Source organism: Prunus dulcis, chromosome 5, assembly GCF_902201215.1.
Source record: "Prunus dulcis chromosome 5, ALMONDv2, whole genome shotgun sequence".
NCBI lineage: Eukaryota > Viridiplantae > Streptophyta > Magnoliopsida > Rosales > Rosaceae > Prunus > Prunus dulcis.
This window is the reverse complement of record NC_047654.1, coordinates 10206500-10226296: the sequence shown is the minus strand read 5'-3', so window position 1 is coordinate 10226296 and position 19797 is coordinate 10206500. Positions and strand designations below refer to the sequence as shown.

The 19797-nt window shown below is 36.4% G+C and overlaps 4 protein-coding genes across 4 annotated transcripts; 1 reads left to right on the top strand and 3 right to left on the bottom strand.

The window, feature by feature from the left end:
• Window positions 1-1952: 1952 nt before the first annotated feature.
• On the bottom strand, window positions 1953-3902 carry LOC117629007 (protein FAR1-RELATED SEQUENCE 5-like). Its single transcript, XM_034361539.1, has 3 exons — window positions 3437-3902; window positions 2602-2792; window positions 1953-1957 (listed from the first exon to the last, which is right to left on the bottom strand). The coding sequence occupies exons 1-3, from the start codon at window positions 3811-3813 to the stop codon at window positions 1953-1955; spliced, it is 573 nt and encodes a 190-aa protein (XP_034217430.1). The 5' UTR covers window positions 3814-3902.
• A 2544-nt stretch (window positions 3903-6446) lies between these two features.
• LOC117627074 (mitogen-activated protein kinase 4-like) lies at window positions 6447-10643 on the top strand. Its single transcript, XM_034358976.1, has 6 exons — window positions 6447-6982; window positions 7659-7788; window positions 8221-8358; window positions 8883-9215; window positions 9936-10119; window positions 10220-10643. Exons 1-6 carry the CDS (start codon window positions 6810-6812, stop codon window positions 10390-10392), a joined length of 1131 nt encoding a protein of 376 aa, XP_034214867.1. The 5' UTR covers window positions 6447-6809; the 3' UTR covers window positions 10393-10643.
• Window positions 10644-10935: 292 nt separating this feature from the next.
• On the bottom strand, window positions 10936-13699 carry LOC117627073 (probable polygalacturonase). Its single transcript, XM_034358975.1, has 6 exons — window positions 13619-13699; window positions 13030-13368; window positions 12500-12620; window positions 12212-12386; window positions 11985-12055; window positions 10936-11767 (listed from the first exon to the last, which is right to left on the bottom strand). The coding sequence occupies exons 1-6, from the start codon at window positions 13649-13651 to the stop codon at window positions 11058-11060; spliced, it is 1449 nt and encodes a 482-aa protein (XP_034214866.1). The 5' UTR covers window positions 13652-13699; the 3' UTR covers window positions 10936-11057.
• A 4334-nt stretch (window positions 13700-18033) lies between these two features.
• LOC117628726 (protein SPIRAL1-like 5) lies at window positions 18034-18466 on the bottom strand. Its single transcript, XM_034361233.1, has 2 exons — window positions 18227-18466; window positions 18034-18108 (listed from the first exon to the last, which is right to left on the bottom strand). Exons 1-2 carry the CDS (start codon window positions 18464-18466, stop codon window positions 18034-18036), a joined length of 315 nt encoding a protein of 104 aa, XP_034217124.1.
• Window positions 18467-19797: the final 1331 nt, after the last annotated feature.

The following is a 19797-nucleotide window of genomic DNA, read 5'->3' as shown; positions in this document are numbered from 1 at the left end:
TGTCGAAGGCGGTCTTTGTTTGGAGGGGTGTTTATTATGCTCACATCAAACTTGGTTAGTAAATCCATTCTTTGGGGGGAATGAGTTTGTTTGGTTGAGAGAGTATCAGTAGATGGAGACAGATTCGGTGGAGGAGTGAGTTTTGTTGGGGAGGAGAATTTATATGAAAGGGGTGATAGTAATACCAAGAAAAGGCTTCCCGCCAAAAATATTTGGTGGACAATGTATAAATTCATTTTTGGTCTGATACAATATAAGTTTAATCCTAACTAGTTTGGTTGAGTTAACTAAGTAGATGTCACTTCCATTGAGTTTCTTTCAACCACTATCAGTGGTGTAAGGAGAGTGTGAGGTTGACATGCTTCAAAAGCAAAACCTGACACCTCTTTTAAAAAAATTCCCGCCAAAAAGTACATCTGTTCACTACACACAAGCTTTCGTATGTTGGTCTATAAACCTATCTTCCCTTTCTCAAACGAAGTTGCATATGCAATCCTCATCCTCCCAAAACAAAGAGGATTATTCAAGCATGTCAACCTCTTCAGGCGCCAACAATACAATCGAAGATGACAAATTGGAGTCGCAGGTTCTATTTCCACATTCTACTCGCCGTCCCCTTCCTTTTTCAACATCATTTGGGAGTGAGGGGGACTCCGATGATCCATTAGAGGCAATACATGCAGTCAATGCCAAGCTGGATTATAATTCCAGACTGATCAATTCATGGCACGAGAAATGTGTTGAAGACGAGGCAATTTTGGCTGATCTTAACATTAGAGTGAACAAAGCGTTCTCCCAAAAGAACAAGTACTTGAAGCTGAGTCATAAAAGGAAGCTGAAAGCTGAGGAGTTGGATACAGTAATGAATGATGAAATGAAAGGTTGTTTGATGAACCATATGCGAAGCGAAGAGCACCATAGTGAACTGGAGTTGGCATTCAACGAAGGATTCGACAAATTCCGAGCATTTGCGGCAACAACTCATACAAGTTATGATTGGAACTATGTGTCCCCTGATGCTGTGAGAGAGATACTAGACGATGGGGGTGACATGAATGAGCATAACCACGTCAAAGCTGCTCGGAAGAAGCCGACCGATCCGAGTAAGTGATTGCAGCTACCGCTGTTCGGTTGGTTGAGGGTGACCGTGGTATTGCACATATACTCCCTTAATGTCATTATCTAATTTAAAATAACACAAATATCAGTTTCATTTGCTTCATATATAATTATTGGGACTATGTATTGCAAGTCATCATGTGTTATAATGTCTAACATTATATTTTGAAAATACGGACATATTATTCAATAAGCAGTCAATATCACAGCAAGCAGGGAGTCAGTAAATGCTCCTTATCATGTCGATTTACATTAAAGAGCTGGCGTAGTAATGTGTTAAAAAAAAACCGACATGTGAGTCATAAGTAACATAACATGTGCTATACATTGTTTAGTGAATGGTTTATGGTATATATATATATATATATAAAATAAAATTCCAAATATTGCTGAAGATTTATTTGGTCTATATCACTAGGGATATGAGTGGCCATAAGCATGTGAGACCTGCTAAGAAGAAGCTGACGAGTACGACCGAGTGATTATGGCTACCGTTGTTCAGTTGGTTGGGGAGATCGTGGTATTGCTAAGAGGGAGCACATAATATGTTTTGCAATCAAATGTTCTTTTCTGTGTGGAATTATGAGTATTTATGTAAGTTAGTGTACCCTTTAATATTTGTCATTCAGTATCGAAATGTAATTGGCTGCAATGTTATGTTTCTTTTTTACACGCTGCTTTCTATTTGCTCTGTTCCAACAAAGTGCTTGAAGTATCATTCAGTTACAAAAGTGTACAAAAGCGTGCCCTTATTAACCAGTTGGAAAAAGTGGCTACTGCTGGAAATGATTACTGGTAATGGAAACAACAGAGTAACTGCTGGAAATGCTGCATTAGCCTGAGGATTTGAAAAATGAATCTCTGTTAAAGCATAATTCACCCTAAACTGGCCTTTTTACATGGTAAAAGTCATTGCTTCTTCACATAACTCAAAATTTCATACTTTATCAAATGTCTTTGAAAATTTATAAATAGGGAGAAGATGTAAAATTAACATGTCTCCAAATTTCATGGACGAATGAAACCAAGCAAATTTTCATTTCAATTACCACTGGACATAGTAAGAGCTCATCGGAGGACATGAACAAAAACACAATAATATTCAAAAACTGAATCTTTAAACATCAATAACATGTCATTAATCTTCATAACAACCACATTTCGTCTAATACAAATATAAATCATTCACTTGGTCCGTGCATCCTGTCAAAATCGTCGAATAATGGGTCACTACGATGTATTGGAGTTGATTCGTTGTTGTTCGACGGTGATGTCCTGCATAAACATCAAACACAAGCACATCAAAATTTTACCTATTCAAATTTTAGATGCTATTACAAATAGTGTTAGCATCTTACGGTGTGTTCAAGGCTGGGCATTGTCTTCTATCATGACCAATGTGTCCACACTCCCGACAGTGTCTAATCCCTCGCTTCATTGCCTTTTCCTTTGCTCCCGTTACTCCTTTCGACCTTCCTTTGCACCTCACTCTCTTAGGGTCTTTCATATATTGTGTTTGAGAGCTGGACCCTCCAACTTCGTTATTACTTGGTCCATCCTTCAGCAACTTCAACTTCACCTGCAAACTTTTTAGAGTCTCTGACAGTACCTCACATCCTTCTTCACTCATTAATGCATCCTCAACCACATCTGAAGCAAGTCGAGACATTGTACTCCGCTTTATTAGAAGGCCAGGATCTACACAGTCTTTAATTTCTTTGCCATTTGCATCGACACCAATCCACATTTCGCAGTTTTCTTCCACCTCTTCAAAATATATTTTTCGGGCATATATTCAATCTGGTCCCTTCTGAACAATGCTAGGATGTGCTTGCAAATAATTCCAACAAATTCAAATCTTTGGCAGCTACTCGATGCGTGGTCAGAATCTTTGACATATACGACTTCTGCCACTCTTGTTTCCCAATTTTTCCTTTCGCTCACGTTAAAGACAACTTTACAAGCATCCTCTGTTTTGAGCTCTAGGAAACATGCTGTACTTTCTATTAGTTCTTGCTCAAACTTTTGAAACATTGTCCTTGTGTACAAGGTAGCCATTTGTTTGTTCATTGGCATCGGTAGAAGACATTGAGCCACTTCAAATGCATCTACGTGATCAGCAACTAACTCTTTTTCACGTTGATGAGAAAGTGCCCTCTCAAATCGTATTATGAAATCCATCAACGAATTTCTCCTTGATATGTATTGCTTGAAAAAACCATGAGAACCTTCCGCTCTTTGGCTGCTTGACATTCCAGCGGCAAAAAATTGTCGTGCGTAGGCTGGAACCCAAGATTCCCTTAAATCAAACATTGAACTTAGCCATGGATGGTCAGTCAAACCAGCCTTTGTAACCACAATATTCCATTTTGCATCAAACTCATCCTTATTGTCAGTATCCCATATGGCTTTCTGAAATTCACGCCAATACTCATTATAAGCGTCACGTGGTAACTTAACAGAGAACTTTGATGTGATGTGCCATATGCAAAGTCGATGAAATGTAGTCGGGAAGGCTATTGAAATCGCTATGGCCATTGCCGCATCTTGATCTGTAATGATCGTTTTAGGTTCCCCACCTGGCATGGCTTTCTTAAACTCCTCAAACATCCAAACAAACGACTCAGTCGTTTCCTTACTCAAAAATGCGCATGCTAAAACAATTGTCTGACCATGGTTATTAACTCCCAACATTGGTGCAAATGTCAAGTCGTATCGATTCGTGTTGAATGTGGTATCGAATACAACAACATCTCCATAAAACCCATACGCCCGTCTAGAAGTTGCATCTGCCCAAAAACATCGACTAAACCTGTCATGGCCATCTCCCTCAATCTTGAAATAAAAAGCCTCATTCTTTTTCTGTTCAGCCATAAAATACTCGGTCACTAGTTCAACATCGTGGTTCCTCAGCTTCCCATTCACACTACATTCAAGATTGTAGATATCTTTTTTGATAAAACCAATTTTATCCATTCCTCCGGATTGCACCTCAAAAATACTTACCTTCCGATGAATGGGAATATTAACTGAACCCAACTGTTTTGTGAGTACTTTTGTAGAATCTGAAATATGACGGTGTGATCTCAATAAATGCATTCTTTCTGAGGGTGTCATCTTATGATTGTGTCCCTCTGCAAAAAGAGATATGGTATACTTCTTGCTCCCATTTGTCTTCACAACCACAATCTTAGCTTTGCAATTGCATCTACTTATTCCCCGTTGTCTTTTTCTCTCTCGAGTTTCATCCCTCCTGTATGCACCTTGTTTGCAACATACAAATTCTTTCCTCAAAATCTCTTTCTTATTTTTTCCCCAAAAGCTGGAATGAAGTCGAATACCAAAGCCAGCTAAGAATGCATATCTATTATAGAAATTGTAAACGAGGTCAAGCGAGTCAAACATCATCCCAACTGCTGGTGTTTCCTCATTTCTTACTTCAGGAATATAAACCCTCCCATTAGCTGTTGCACATTCATCACTGTCTGAGCCCCCAGACATTTTATCTAACTATATTATTGATCCACTTCTATAGTACTGCATAGCAATTATTCATTCATTAATCAGTCATTACTGCATCACAACATATCAATGCATTCCACTTACACAAAACATTGCCCAAATTGACACAAAATACGCATAGCCTAACTTCCAATTACACAAAACGCAGCAAAATTTCATAAGTTACGTCATCTCTTGTCAAATAATCTGTTCAAAATAACATTAGAACCAATATGTTCAACTAAGAACACAAATGTAATTCAAACCACCAATTCCAGAACTTCACCCAATATCCTCTCCAAATGCTTACTCCTAATGTCATTAAGCCTAAGTTTAGGTTCTTTTACCTACATTTCATGATTTTCCACCCCGACCAACAACAATGAACTAAGTATATTGAATATTCATAAGGAAATGACACATTATTGATTCCAAAAATGACGCATTATTGATGCCACAAATGACGAATTTCCCACCCTCACAAAAAATAAACCAAACCCAATAAAATCAATCTAGCAAGTGAACTTACCTCTCAAAATCAATCGGGACCTCTGAAGTCAGTCAGCTGGAAAGAATGTGGTGGACATTAGAGAAGACTCTTTGGTATTTGAGACTCCATCTCTACCAAAATCGAGGAACAACTGCTGCTGTGGCTTCTAGCTACAAACAGAGAGATATGCTACTTTGCTTTCATCTGGAATCTTGTCAGCTGAATGAAAAAGAGAAGGGGCTTTCACTTGAGCCATAGAATCAAAACAGGGCAACAGCTAGGTAAGAGACATTCTTCGTAATACCCAGGTTACCATAGATCGCAGGCCTCCCAACGAGCTACTGACAGTCGAGTGACTATACGATTTGGGAGATTTGGATCCTTCTAATTGTGGGTTTGCTTTTCATTCAAAAAGAGAGGATTGTGTTCTTCAGTTTTTCACAGAGAGGGAAAGAGGGGAAAAACTGAAGTTGGGTTTCTAACGGGTTAGATTTCAACCCGTTTCTACATGCACCCTCTTTTAAAAACTCACCGTTGGATGAAATCCAACGGCTCTTACATACCCCTCACAAACACCCCTTATAACTTCCCACTCACTATAGACTCTCCCTACATCATATGTTTCTGGAGGCCAGCTGATGAACTCAAAGCCCAAACACAGTGTTGCTGTGGGTAGCCAGGGAAAGAAGCCTTCACTACAACAGGCAGACAGAGCCCTTTTTGTCTCTGCACATGAAATCAAATACATGAAGAAACTGTGACAATTCATTGAACTGATGGTGATCTTTCATCTTTGAGTTCAATGCATCACTATTACTGACAGTAAGCTCAAAGGTTATTCTTGCCGATATTTCCCAAAAGAGTTTTTTTTTTTGTCCATATTTGCAATTAATAAACCAACCCATCATTGTATATCATGGGTAGTTGGTGATAGTGGAACCTAAAACTAGAAAAAGTTTGAGAGGGACTACAATACCAATCATTTTAAAAGTTCGTGGGGGACTTGGAGTGAGGGAATATTATCCCCTGGAAACATTGAAAGGGTCAGAAATTTGAATATGAATGTGAAAATGCAAAAATTTTGAACACTGGCAAAGAACAGTTTCTAATTCCCATTGCTTCAAACTTGTTAAATATTGTAAGTCATCCAGAAAATAATTCCAAGTCAAGTCTAAGAAAGAAAAAACAGGCAAGTTCCACTACATGTTGTCTAGGGTAGATGACCAGACTTACATACGACATGTCGTAAGCAATCAGGCCTTCCTTCCAGGTGTGTGTGCCACTGCTAGGCTTTTGGTCAGAGTCAAGAGAGACGCGTGTGCTTGATGATGCATTCATGCGTGTACCAAATACCCAAATTTTATTTTATTTTATTTCTTTTTTTCTTCCTTATTTCGTGATCAAAACCATTTTGAAAACAGGAAAAGTCTCATTCAAAAGTCACGGATTTTGCAAACCATTTGCAGATCAAAAGCTCAAAAGCTCTCTGTTAAAGTGTAAAGCAGATAGCTTTGCATTGCATTGCATTCACAGTTTCACACAAAACCCATTACTTGTTATCCAAAATCACCTACTATGCTCTGCTGAATTTGGTCGAGAATCACGGGCACCATTAAAGCCCCAAACACCCACTTCAGGGTTTCTGAACCCTTAAAAGAAAAAAGCTTCCTTTGCTTGGTTTCAAGTTTGAAGTTTGAACATGGCTGCCAAAGAGTCGAGCTCTGCTTCTTCAACGGATGCTAAAATCAAAAGGGTGCTCACCCATGGTGGTCGATACGCGCAGTACAATGTGTTTGGGAACTTGTTTGAGGTCTCTAGCAAGTACGTGCCTCCCATTAGGCCTATTGGTAGAGGTGCATATGGCATTGTCTGGTAAGCTTTCTACGTTCAAAAATTGATCTTTAGCTTCTTTTGCCATGTGGGGCACTTATAATTTTATATTTCAACTTTTGTTTAGTTTTGTTGACATTTCTATCTATATATTTTGCTTTACTTTAGAATTGGTTTCAATATCTTTATGTTGAGTTTGGCCTGTTGAGTAATTTGAGTGATATTCCTTTATCCGGATGATATTCAAGATAATACTGCAGAAAACATGCCCAAAATAGAGTAAGAAGGAACTCTGTATAGAATTCGTACTTTGTTGTTGAAATCATTTGATATCTCAATGGAGGGGCATTTTATTGTACATAACAGGTTCAATAATTTATTATACTGTTATTTTGTTTTCTGTGTGTGTATTGGTTTTATATCAATTTGGTTACAAATGCTAACATACAGCAGAGCTGGTTTCTTGAATATAGCTGATGCTTATTAGCCACTCCTTTTGGATTAGGCATCTATTCTTTGCAATTGTTTCTTTGCTGTTCATGAAGTTGGTATGCGTGGTTTCATGCCTTGCTTCTGCTCATCATGTGTTGTGAAGAGCAGATTAGCCTAGAAGACTGCTTGAAATACTGAGGAAAGCGTTTCCTTATGGTTTCTTTTTCTTGACAAGTATGATTTTTGGGATACAGTGTGGTGGATAACACAATTTCTTTCTTTTCAGTGCGGCTGTCAATGCAGACACACATGAGGAAGTTGCAATTAAGAAGATTGGTAATGCATTTGACAATATAATAGATGCCAAAAGGACCTTAAGAGAAATCAAGCTTCTTCGCCACATGGACCATGAAAATGTAAGTTTTATATCTAAGAGTAATATAACAAAACATGAAAGCAAGTCTTTTACTTTGGATGAAACTTGAAAGCAAGCTTAAGACAGGACAGCTGATATTGGTACATCGTTAATGATTCTTCCGGATACATTACTGCAGCTTCAATATATGATGGGTTTAGCATCTTATTGTTGTCTTGCTGGGTTTTCGCTGAAAACTATTCTTCAGCATTCTGTTATTTTCTGCCTTTTCTCCTGTTAGCTTGTAGAAGGGGTGGGCAGTCTATGCCAAGTCTCCTACCAGCACCCCACCATCAGTCATTTATGGCAAATAGTTTTGTTTTTCTTTAATGACTATCTATTCCAGACCTGGTTTGGCCTTCTGTTGTACTGCATATATTACTCTTTCTATTTGGGTCTCTTCAGAATTACAGCTCGTTAATTCCCTTCACAGGTTATTTCCATCAAAGACATTGTACGACCACCAAAAAAAGAGACCTTCAATGACGTATACATTGTTTATGAACTAATGGATACCGATCTTCATCAGATCATTCGGTCTGACCAATCACTAACAGATGATCATTGTCAGGTTTGGCACCAATAATATCACTGGGGCTTCTTACCTTGTCATTGTAATTATATAGTTAAATTATCAATGTACTGTGGTTCTTTGCTTTTTTTCTTTTTGCATACTTTGATTACATAGGGGATCTTAATAATATAATCTATTACTTTTTTTTCCTCCGTTCTTATAGGTTTTTAAGTGGCATGATTCGTAAGTTTGATGAATATGAACTTTTATTTTTTAATAAAAGAGGTAGATGGAACCTTATATAAATACCTTGAACTTGAAGAGAATTCATGTAAAACTAAATATTTGTGATTATTGTTAATCTTAAAGGAAAAAAAAGTCGTTTCAAAACATATTAATTGAAGTGTTATTAAATATTTTTATTCTTGTAACTTTTTTCTCAGCTTTTTCATAAAGAAATATCAAATTGCGACCCTTTGTTTCAGATATTGTTTAGAATTCATAATATTGCGACCTGGTTTCATTACTTTGCTTGGGTTTAAAGTCATACATGAGATTGATATTTTGTGTATCCTATGCAGTACTTTCTGTATCAGCTGTTACGAGGACTAAAATATGTGCATTCAGCCCATGTCTTGCACCGTGATCTGAAGCCAAGTAATTTGTTTCTTAATGCTAACTGCGACCTTAAAATCGGAGATTTTGGACTAGCAAGAACAACAACTGAGACAGATTTCATGACTGAGTATGTTGTCACTCGTTGGTATCGAGCACCAGAGTTGCTACTTAATTGTTCAGAGTACACTGCTGCAATTGATATCTGGTCTGTTGGTTGCATACTTGGCGAAATCATGACCAGAGAACCTTTGTTTCCTGGGAAAGATTATGTCCATCAGCTGAGGCTTATCACAGAGGTACTACTTTTGGAACTTCAAAATGAACTTAAAATTTAATTAAGCATGCTTTTAGTTTTTTCATTTGATGTATGGTTGACATTTGTTAGATTAACTGGATGGCCAACCTGTTTTGATAGTTGCCTCCAGTCTCCAACCCCTTTCTCTCTCCTAAATTTCCCACTCTCTGGAGAATACCTGTCCAATCATAACATTTGAGCAAGGATTCACACCTGATTACCCAGGTCGCTGGGTAGAGAAAGTGCCTAGACCAAGTTCAGTTGACATATTTCATAATGGGCACCCACAGGTACCACCATAGTGCAAACCACCGGAGTTTCTTCTGATTCCTGGGGTATCTTCGTCATTAATAATTGTCTGACAACTAGGGCAGCGATTGTAGCCTTCAGGAAATGCCAGCTTTGTGTGTTCCTCCCTGAGTTCTGATGTCAATAGGCTGTTAATTTGTGCTAAGATATCATGGTAAAAGATTAGTTGTCAATATGTTCTACAGATTATCATGTAAATTGTCAAACTGATAGTACTAATATAGTCGTGACATGCTTTTGGTTCATATCATCTCACATGGTGCTTGGACCCGCTTAATTAGTCTCCTGTACTATAATAATTTACCATTTTTATATCGTATCCTTATTTATTCTTTATTCGAAAGTCCTTTATATGTTCATTCTTGTAAAATGTACATGGAACATAATGTGTTATTGTTCTTTTTGTTTAAAGTTAATAGGTTCACCTGATGATGCTAGCCTTGGGTTTCTTCGAAGCGATAATACCCGAAGATATGTAAAACAGCTTCCACTATTCCGGAGGCAACAATTTGCTGCCAGATTCCCTAATATGTCTCCTGGGGCTGTGGATTTGCTAGAGAAAATGCTCGTGTTTGATCCCAATAGACGCATTAGCGGTATGAGAAATGGGTCCAAATTTTCAAGAGTTTCATTTCAAAGTAGAGAATCATATTATGAGTCCATTTTTCCTGATTTCTGTTTTTAATCTGTTTGCAGTTGACGAGGCACTTTGTCACCCATACTTGTTGTCCCTTCATGATAACAATGATGAGCCCGTCTGTGCCAGGCCCTTCCATTTTGATTTTGAGCAACCATCCTGCACTGAAGAGCACATCAAAGAGCTCATCTGGAGAGAAACAGTGAAGTTCAATCCAGATCCAACCCACTAAAAGAAAATGCGTTTGCTTGGGCTGTAGATATATATGTATTATGAAGAACTTCCCCCCTTGTAACAAATGTATCATCAATCACCACTCTGTAACTGATGTGCGAATGGTTGTTATTTGTTAAGGCTTCAAGGCAATATTGAAGTGAGGTTGGGGAAAATAATTTAGAGCTTGGCACAAAAATTCTGGATGTTGTACTGACTTGGTTATGGAATTTTTCTATTCACATCATATAAAATCAATAGATTTGAAGAGCTGTTTTTTTGTTTCTATTTTTTTAAATCTTGCACATTTTAGATCTTTATTTGCTTCTAATCTGGTTTTATTATTTTGTTTATCATGATGATGTTTTTGTTGCTCCTTGTTTTGAGAACTTGTTTCTGCATAAGAAAATAATCGTCTCACCATGAGGGTGTACATTGACAGAGTCTCTCTGGAAATTGAGGTATGATATATAATCCATTGTATTTTTGGCTAGAAATGTTTCATCTGTTCTTTTCAATAAATCATTTTGTGGTTAGGAACCTAAAAATATGCCACGTCTCATGCATCAAGCAGTCGATTTAACTTTTCAAATTGTTTTTCTCGATTGTTTTAAATAAAACTTTGTAATATAATCGATCATTGTTCATGGGAAACAAATTCCTAGACAAGGATGTTTCAATCTATCACAAGTGCTTCCTCCTGTAAGAGCACACCTGAACTTGAACATTATCAATTGGCAGGCTCTCTTCTGGAAAATTACATGCTGCAACATTACTTGGCCCCTGGTCTACCAGAAGCCCACATGCCTGAGGAACCACACCACTTGAAATCCCAGCAACATCAGTGCAATTCCATGGCAATTTCTTTGCCTTCTTTGCCAGTGTAATCGTAACGTTCGATATGCAAATTCCGGTAAACGGATCACCAGGTATTCCCTCCAGCTTAGCTGCCATTGTTACATTCTCAGCAACCATGTCATGATAATTTATATTCTGGATCACAGGAAGAGCATTAGGATCATAGCCATTGTCTGCATGTGATCCATAGTTTCCTGTCATCCAAAATGCCCATTTCATGGTTTTCATAGTCACCCCTCTCACATATATGTCTTTCACAAAGCCTCCTCTTCCCACAGCAGTTTTGATCCTAACTCCTGATTCTGAATCAATGGCCAGAATGTCCTCTGCCCTCACATCTTGGATCCCACCAGACATCTCACTCCCAAGTGCAATCACAGCACTGAATGGAGAAATGCATGTGAGCCGTCTGATCACAAGCTGCTTAGTTGGCATCCCAAAAGCAATACCATACTGATCCCAACCACTCTTTACTGCTATACAATCATCCCCAGAGACAATGTAGCAGTCTTCAATTTTGGTATTTGTGCAAGAATCTACACAAGATAAACCAAAATCAACTTTATTATATGCATGATAATTATGGGAAAACTATATTAGAGTAAAAGTTAGCAGTTGGCAATAGTAACTTTTGAAAACATAGTTTTATATTAGCATTTCAAAAGCACTTCTACTATTTTTGACAGCAAAGTGTGCCTTAAATTTTGTGTAGATAAGCAAGAAACTAGTGTATATGAAACACATTATGCTTACCTGGGTTGATCCCATCTGTGTTTGGAGATGTCACTGGTGCAAGAATTGTAATGCCTTGAACAAGAACATTGCTGCATTTTATTACAACAAATCTTAGAATTCAAAAGGATCAAACTTTATGAGTTACACAATTTGTTTCATGCATGCTGCCGCAGCAAATTTGATTCTTTTTACTTCTTTTACTGACAAAAGAGAGAAGAAAAAGAGGCAGAGATGGAGAAAGGAACCTGCTGTAAACAGGATGGACGTTCCATGATGGAGAATTAATCAAAGTGAGATTGGAAATTTGGATATTTTCAGAATACATGATTTCGATCAGGTACGGTCGGGTGTATTTTAACTCTCCCTTCTTGAATTTTTGCCACCATAATTCACCTTGACCGTCAATGGTGCCATTGTCCCCTAATATCAAAATGTACCTAGTGTTAGCAACTCTACAACAACTTTTTTTGGGTAAAGAACTCTACAACAACTTTAATCGCATAACTTAATCACATTACATGCTTGTTAATTACCTGTTATTACAACGTCAGTGAGATTGGTTCCAAATATCAGACTGATGAATCTCCCACCGTCCGTGTCCCTCCCTCGACCGTACGATGGAAGTGGTTCGATCACCGGCCATTCACTCTCCTCCTAGAAAAATTGTGAAAATACAAGAAAGAAAAAAAAACCAAAAAAAGTTCAAAACATGTTCATCATCATGCACACTAGACGCACCAGAACATCTAGAACATATGCTACACAAAAATGATGACCTAAAAAATCTTACAACAACCACTTTAGTTTGAAAAATAACATGTGGCTGGAAGGTTATTTTTGGATTTGACTCTCCCTGCACATCTGTCCTGCATGCTGTCACGGATTTGCTCTGTGTTTTATTTTTATTTTTCAATTTTCAATTCTTCTTCAAATAAAAATGATTCTGATCACAACAAGAATGCATTTTTGTTCTACCCCTTTGGATTTAGTTTCATTTACAAAGACCCAAATGTAAACAACCATCCATTTGTGTTAAGAGAGATTGTCCATCAAAATTTCTAACCTGAGAAGCAAGAAGAACTGCATCTTTATGGAGATAGAGGGTGAAATGGCTGGTGAGGTTGAAGCTGCCAGTTAACCATTTACCAGGAGGAACAAAGAGCTGTGCCCCACCATCAGATTGATACTGACTGAGATGATTGATGGCAGCCTGAAAAGCCTTGGTGTTTGATGTGCTTCCATCACCAACTCCTCCAAACTCTGCCAAGGAAGCACTGTGGGCTCTGCAACTCATGGCGCAGTACTCAAAGTAGTCTAAATCTTCCCGGGCCTTGCGGCTTTTAACTCCTTTTGTTGTGGCCAATAAAACCACAACAACTATTGCCATCACCATCTCAGATAACTGCAACATAGAAAAAAAAAAAACAAAAGACAAAAAATAGTGTTTCTGATGGGATTTCTGTAATTATTGCCTGCATTTTTTTTTGGTTTCTGGATAAAAGCAAGCAGACCCAATAGGGTAAATTCAACAAGAAAAATAAGAGAGAAAAGTTCATGTAACAAAACTGCCAAAGAGCAATGCTTTTATGGGTGCATCAAAAACAGTTTGTAGAGTTGAGAGGGAAGGAAGATTAATGGAAGAGAGAGCTTACCTGAGATGTCAGGGGAGTCTTCCACAACTTCATTATACAAAACAATGGTAGTTGCTCAAAATGAAGTGTCTGTGTGTATATATATATATATATATATATATATATATATATATATTAAAGTTGCAGTTTGTGTACTTTTTTTTTGTCTCAGACTTGTTTGAATGCAGAGCAAAATGGATGGAGATGATAAAGTTAGTTTACCCTTTTCACCCCAAAGCTTGTATCTTTGTCAAAGTATCATTCTTTGAGAATGTTTAATATTTTTATTTTTATTGTTATTTTTTAAAAACTTAAAGATAACCCCCCTTAGCCGTGCCTTAACCAAAGCCTTTTATATGCATATGTTACTTAAGTTTGGCCATAATTTATTGTAATAACCATGATTTGATTGACAAATTAATCACAACTAAAAGATATAACAAGCAAGCTTTGGATTTTGCTGCATCAGATTAAAAGACATGTGATTCAATAAGAAACTTGAGGGCATCATTGTTTGGTGTTCACATGGTCAGTTTCAATATAGAAAGAAGTGGAAGCAAATTTTCCATAAAACTTCTAGAACTGGAGGATATATATGATAGTCTAACGATGGTGTCAATGTGGAAAAAGCACTAACACAAAGAATGCCCAGTGCGCACTATAGAAAGCATCTCCACTTTTTCCCTTGTTATTTATGTGTAGAATTTCATCCTCTTCTCTCTCCCTAGAGAAAGTTTGTTTATCTACCTTGTTATTTTGTAGCCCTTAGATTGGCGACAATCTTGAAACACTAGGAAGTCAGTGTTGCCCTCACCTTGTGACATTGGAGAGAACCCTAAAACAGTAGGGAGTCATCATATGCCACATCAGTTGGTAACAAAAAGTTGATATACAAATTGGTGTTCGTAGCGTTATTGTTATCTATATAGTAGTCTAATGTCCACACAGTATTGACGAAAATATTAATTACATACATTGACAATGCACCATTGATTATAAATTGATATCTTCTAATTTCTTGTGAAGGAATGGTCATTTGAACAATCGAATCTGAGAAATTTTGGTATCCCATAATAAAATGGCAAAGGTGAGGTCATCTGCGGTGGTTATAGATAGTGCTTCGTTGGTATGTAATATGACACCCACTATGACTTTGGAGCATAAAGAAAAGAAGTTAATTTTGGCTGATTATGATGTGTGGTGTTGATTGGGGGTCCACAGTTTCACAGTACCTTGTCATTTATCCACCCGTGACTTTGAGCAATGTGGCCAGCTTTTCACGGGCATTGCTCAATTATTTAGTGGAGGGAAAGAGGGAAGCCAAACCAAGCCCTCTTTCTTGGATGTTATCACAATCTGCATATGCACCCACCACCCACTTTTCTCTGTTCCTAAACTATTTATTGCAATTCAGAATCTTGTTTTATGATCAGAAAACTAAGGTTTATGTATATTTATGTTAAACATAAAGAGGATAAATTGTTCAATAAACATGCATATGGTCTTTGTGTACTTAATTTTTTTGTGTAATCGTCACACAATATTATCACTCACTTCATGTTATGAGAAGTGTATCTACAGTCGTTATATTATAACATGTAAAAATTAGTAACACGTGAAAATTTTCCAGGTTTCGTGGGCTGGGTGATCCTACTTGTAGTTTTTCCATAATCTCTCCTTTATACGCTATCATGGACCAAAAATGTGAGAAGAAACTGAAGATTGGGCTTAATTTGTGAAGAGACTTTGACAAATCCAAGGTCAAGTAAGCTCAGTTTTGGACAACCCAAATAAGCCTGTTGTTGGCCCACTTGTTGCCTATTTCCACATAACGAGACAAGTGGAAAAATTGGAAGACTGATGACCTCCTTACCCAAGTTCGTAATATTCGCAGTTGTGATAAATTTGATCTTAGTTATTAAGGTGGTGGCTAGTCAGGTTAGTAATAATTGAGCTGTTTTGTTTGGGGAATTGAAGATAATTGCAAGATAAAAACATACATTATTAATTTGTTAAATAGAAAGTTGAAATAAAAATATATTGAGAAAAAAGAAACAAAACCAAATAGGTCATGTCAGGCATGACCTGGTTTTCTAGCACAACCTATCATCTGTGCGCATGCAGTGCCTGGCATGGCTATAAGTTAAATGAGCATGCAACAAAAACAATGTTAAACTAATTAAACTCTTGTTAATTGGTGAATTGTTGAAGACACACACTAGCTACATGCAATAACAGCTTGAGAGCTGGTTGAATGTATGTTTCTTGACCTAGAAAAACTCAAGATATATCTAAGGTCCGGTTTGAAAACTATTTCAATTTTAGTTTTTATAGTTTTCATTTTTTGTGCTATAGTATAGAAGAAAACGATGGGGAATGGAAGTAAGAATGAGAGTGGAGATGAGATTGAGAGGGAAGATGAGAGGAGAGGATGGGAGGGAGGAGTAACAAAAATGAAAACAAAAACTAAATATTGAAATCTATTTCAAATTGTTTTCACTGTCAAGATTTTGCACTTCTGTTACTCCTTTCTCTCATCCTCCCCTCTCATCATCTCTCTTAATCTCATCCTCATTTCCATTCTCACTCTCATTTTCCTCTATACTCTAACGCAAAAAAAAATTAAAATGGTTATCAAACGAGCCCTAAGATTTGCAAATACATCTGGTCATTTTCATTATATTTTAACTATAAAATCAGATTTTACAGGCATTAATAATGGAATGCCTACAAAAATCTGTGTGTTAATGAGTAGGCAGTCAAAGTAGTGGTACCAGATGACCCTGCATCTCTCTTGGCTCGTCACCTGTCAATTATATATCTTCTTGTCCCCTACATTATTATTTCATCAGCTGTCTGTATGTTCTTGACCTAGACAGGCAGATAGCAGAAAGGATCCAGGATTTTTGGGGCTAGTTGTTGAGTGCTCCAAATGATATAGCCCCACAAAGCTTAACTAGATATGCTCAGTTTAGAAATTTTAACAAACATGTATCCAGTTACCATTAGTTAAGCATGTAGGTAATATATACAACTTGAGGTGTGTGAGTATTGATGATTGGCATTTGGCAACTTAATTAAGCATAATTATGATTGAAATTTGAAAAATTATGGAAAATTTGTACACTTTTTTGAACCTTGTTCATATATAGCATCTTCTTCATCAATTGTGTATACATATATATGGAGAGGGTGAGAAGTAGATAGTAAGAAACAACAACCATGTTGCTGATGCATGAATGAGGATGATGATCGAACAAAATGATATTTCTATAAACTGGAGTTGGTTTATGTCTAATTCCACTCAATGAACATAAGATAAGGAAACCTTAGTTCCCTTCACAAATTCTTCGTTTCCGGTAACAAAAAAAGATTTTCGAGGAAGAAAACAGAAGGAAAATTACAAAGTTTATTCAAGTTTTATGAATCCATGATGGAAAACAAAAACACAATTCTATACATCACATGATTAGCATGAAGTCGTTTGTAAAATCCTTGTAATCATAAATGGATGAAATTCTTAACTCAGATGGAAAACAAAAACACAATTATATACATCACATGAAATCACTCAAATGGAATGTTTTAATTTATTGTTTATTTAAAGTACAACTGAAAGACAAAGAGATCAAATCATGCAAAAAAAAACTTACCTATAACGGGGATAGCACTATTTTGCTATCCCCGTCAATAACACAATGACACATGAAAAAGTTAATCTTACGTATTATTGTGTTATTGGTCGAAGATAACAAAAAATATTATCCCTGTTATATAAGAGTTTCTCTCCAAATCATGAAAGTAGACCCAAAGCATGAACTGCATGTCTATTGGTAAGGATGAGAATCCATGAAGGAGAGCAAGATATTATTTAAACCAGAAAATTGTAGTTTCTGCATAATAAACAATACAGAAAGGAAAGGAAAGGAAAGGAAAGAAAAGAGAAGTACCAATTCGATAATATTAATTAGTGTTCGGAAAGAGGTAAACAATTCTAAAGAAATTCAAAGAAACCAAAACGGAAAGTGTCACTTTTGTGCTTCCAAATTTGACCAAACACTTGATAAAAAATTCTATATAAACCTCAAAATATATTATTTATAAATGACAAACTCAGGATACCCAAATATTGGCCATAAACTAATTTTGCATCAAAGCCAATCCACAAACTTACATATATATGGTCATGTATCTACGAATTTATCGAGACCCAGTTCTTGATCGATCGATCCTCGTCTTCCCATCCCCCCAAAAGAAAAAAAGAAAAAAAAGAAAAAAAAAAGGTACGTACCTTGCGAATCTCACTCTTAAGGGGACTGATGAACCCCTCATATTACACACAAATTTTTATTTTATTTTATTTTTTGCCAAAACACACATAATCTAACCATTACAATATATATAGGTACAGAAGGTGGGAGAAATTAAGGAGTCCTTCACTTATCTCCAAACAAGTACCCAAGTGAGGAATCTCCACCAGGAACTGATTTAACTTTTGTTGTTGGACGATCCTGAAATATATATTAGAAGCAAGATCAGGTGCAGAAATATAATTAAATTCCCAAATAAAATACATCATATGTGTACATAAATTAACAAAGATATATTATATATATATGAGAAACTTACAGTTAAGAAGTTCCCAGAATTTTGGCCTTCAGCTCTGTGATAGTTATTGGAAACGGCTGCCTTTTCTTTTTTAGCAGAATTAGGGGTACCTGGAGGCTTTTCAGTGACGGTGTCCAAGCTGTCGATGCCGTAAGGCGGTGTTATTGGCTTAGGTGGCGGAGGTGGGCTTTGTTGCTCATCTGAGCCAAACAAGTACCCCAATGAACTTTGTCCACCACCATAGCTCCCACCTCTACTCATAGCTGCTGCTTATAGTTTGTCAAAAGAGTTGTAGGTTAAAGGAGGAAGAAAGAGAACCCTAATATATATAAGCAAATATTTATACAATTATGTGAGGAATATGTCTGTGCACGATACCTAATTTGTCATTATTTTCTTTACTCAATAGTAATATATATCAACTTTAATTGCAGGGTTCATAATAATTCAAGCAAGATCTTTTAAAGGGGCATCCGATGGATTGACTTCCTTTGTTTCATGATGTATGTATGCCATTGTCTAACATATATGTACGTCTCCATGTAAATACAATCGTTTTGCATGCATATATATATATATATATATATATATATATATATATACCCCTTTCTCTTTATATTATATATCTCTCCGATAGTAGGGAAGTTTCTCTCATTCTTTTGCACATTCGTTGGAAACTTAGTCTTTGTTCTTAGTAGTTTTATAAATCTATGTTTAGGTAGAAGGGTCATATTTTAAGAATTGCCTAGTGAACTCCCTTGCAGTGTAACTTTACGAAAGTTTTGGCAAGTTTTGTTAATATGTAAATTACCCACAAAAAACTTAATCATTAGAATTGACAGCTAGCTCCATCACCCTTAACTTCATAAGAATTTACTCTATGTAGTCATACTTGAAATGAACGTCTACAATCATACAGTTCAATTAACACTCAACATATCACAGTATGACAACATAAAATCTTATATGTACGTACGACAGTGATAACATTTATATAAACTTATATGGACTTATGCATTTTAGTGGGACCTATCTTTCAACATTGAAATACCATTAGACGTCACAATATGCATTTTGTTAATATGTAAACTCCCTATAATTAGTAAAATTAACATTTTGGAAAAAGAATTGACTCAAAAACAGTTGCTTTGCAAGGTAGACGCAATTATAAGTTGGTTGAATGTCAAACTAAAGTGGGCTAAGGGCTTGATTAGCCTTTTAACGCGATATTAACCATAATTTGGAATTAGTGATACATGATTACATAACTAGATAGAAAGTTAATGACTTAGTATCTAATAAACCTTGTTTAAGTTAACGTTATTAGATTCTTAGCTCACATACTATCCACTTTTTATCCTCTCATTTGATTAGTATTGAGAATTAACACTCAACAAGTTAAACATAAAATCAATTATAAAACTCTCTCGATCTAATCACGGCTTATTTGTAAATAGTACAAAAGTGATATAATAAGTTACCTCAGAGCAGGAGAAAATATGTCATGTACTGTTCCAATTATATAATTAATTGTCATTAACTCGACAAGCTCATGTGATTCTTGGGCCTAATTTTCTAAACCACATCGTTTT

Excerpts from the sequence above, each read along its gene's own strand:
- LOC117629007 (XM_034361539.1), bottom strand. The coding sequence starts at position 3,813 with ATGTTGGGAGTTAATAACCATGGTCAGACAATTGTTTTAGCATGCGCA. Across the intron at positions 2,793-3,436 it reads ACTGACCATCCATGGCTAAG|TACAATGTCTCGACTTGCTT; the intron begins TTCAATGTTTGA and ends AATAAAGCGGAG.
- LOC117627074 (XM_034358976.1), top strand. The coding sequence starts at position 6,810 with ATGGCTGCCAAAGAGTCGAGCTCTGCTTCTTCAACGGATGCTAAAATC. Across the intron at positions 6,983-7,658 it reads GGTGCATATGGCATTGTCTG|TGCGGCTGTCAATGCAGACA; the intron begins GTAAGCTTTCTA and ends CTTTCTTTTCAG. Across the intron at positions 10,120-10,219 it reads TCCCAATAGACGCATTAGCG|TTGACGAGGCACTTTGTCAC; the intron begins GTATGAGAAATG and ends ATCTGTTTGCAG.
- LOC117627073 (XM_034358975.1), bottom strand. The coding sequence starts at position 13,651 with ATGAAGTTGTGGAAGACTCCCCTGACATCTCAG. Across the intron at positions 12,621-13,029 it reads CAGTTCTTCTTGCTTCTCAG|GAGGAGAGTGAATGGCCGGT; the intron begins GTTAGAAATTTT and ends CAATTTTTCTAG. Across the intron at positions 12,056-12,211 it reads GTCCATCCTGTTTACAGCAG|CAATGTTCTTGTTCAAGGCA; the intron begins GTTCCTTTCTCC and ends AATAAAATGCAG.
- LOC117628726 (XM_034361233.1), bottom strand. The coding sequence starts at position 18,466 with ATGAGTAGAGGTGGGAGCTATGGTGGTGGACAAAGTTCATTGGGGTAC. Across the intron at positions 18,109-18,226 it reads ATTCTGGGAACTTCTTAACT|GATCGTCCAACAACAAAAGT; the intron begins GTAAGTTTCTCA and ends TATATATTTCAG.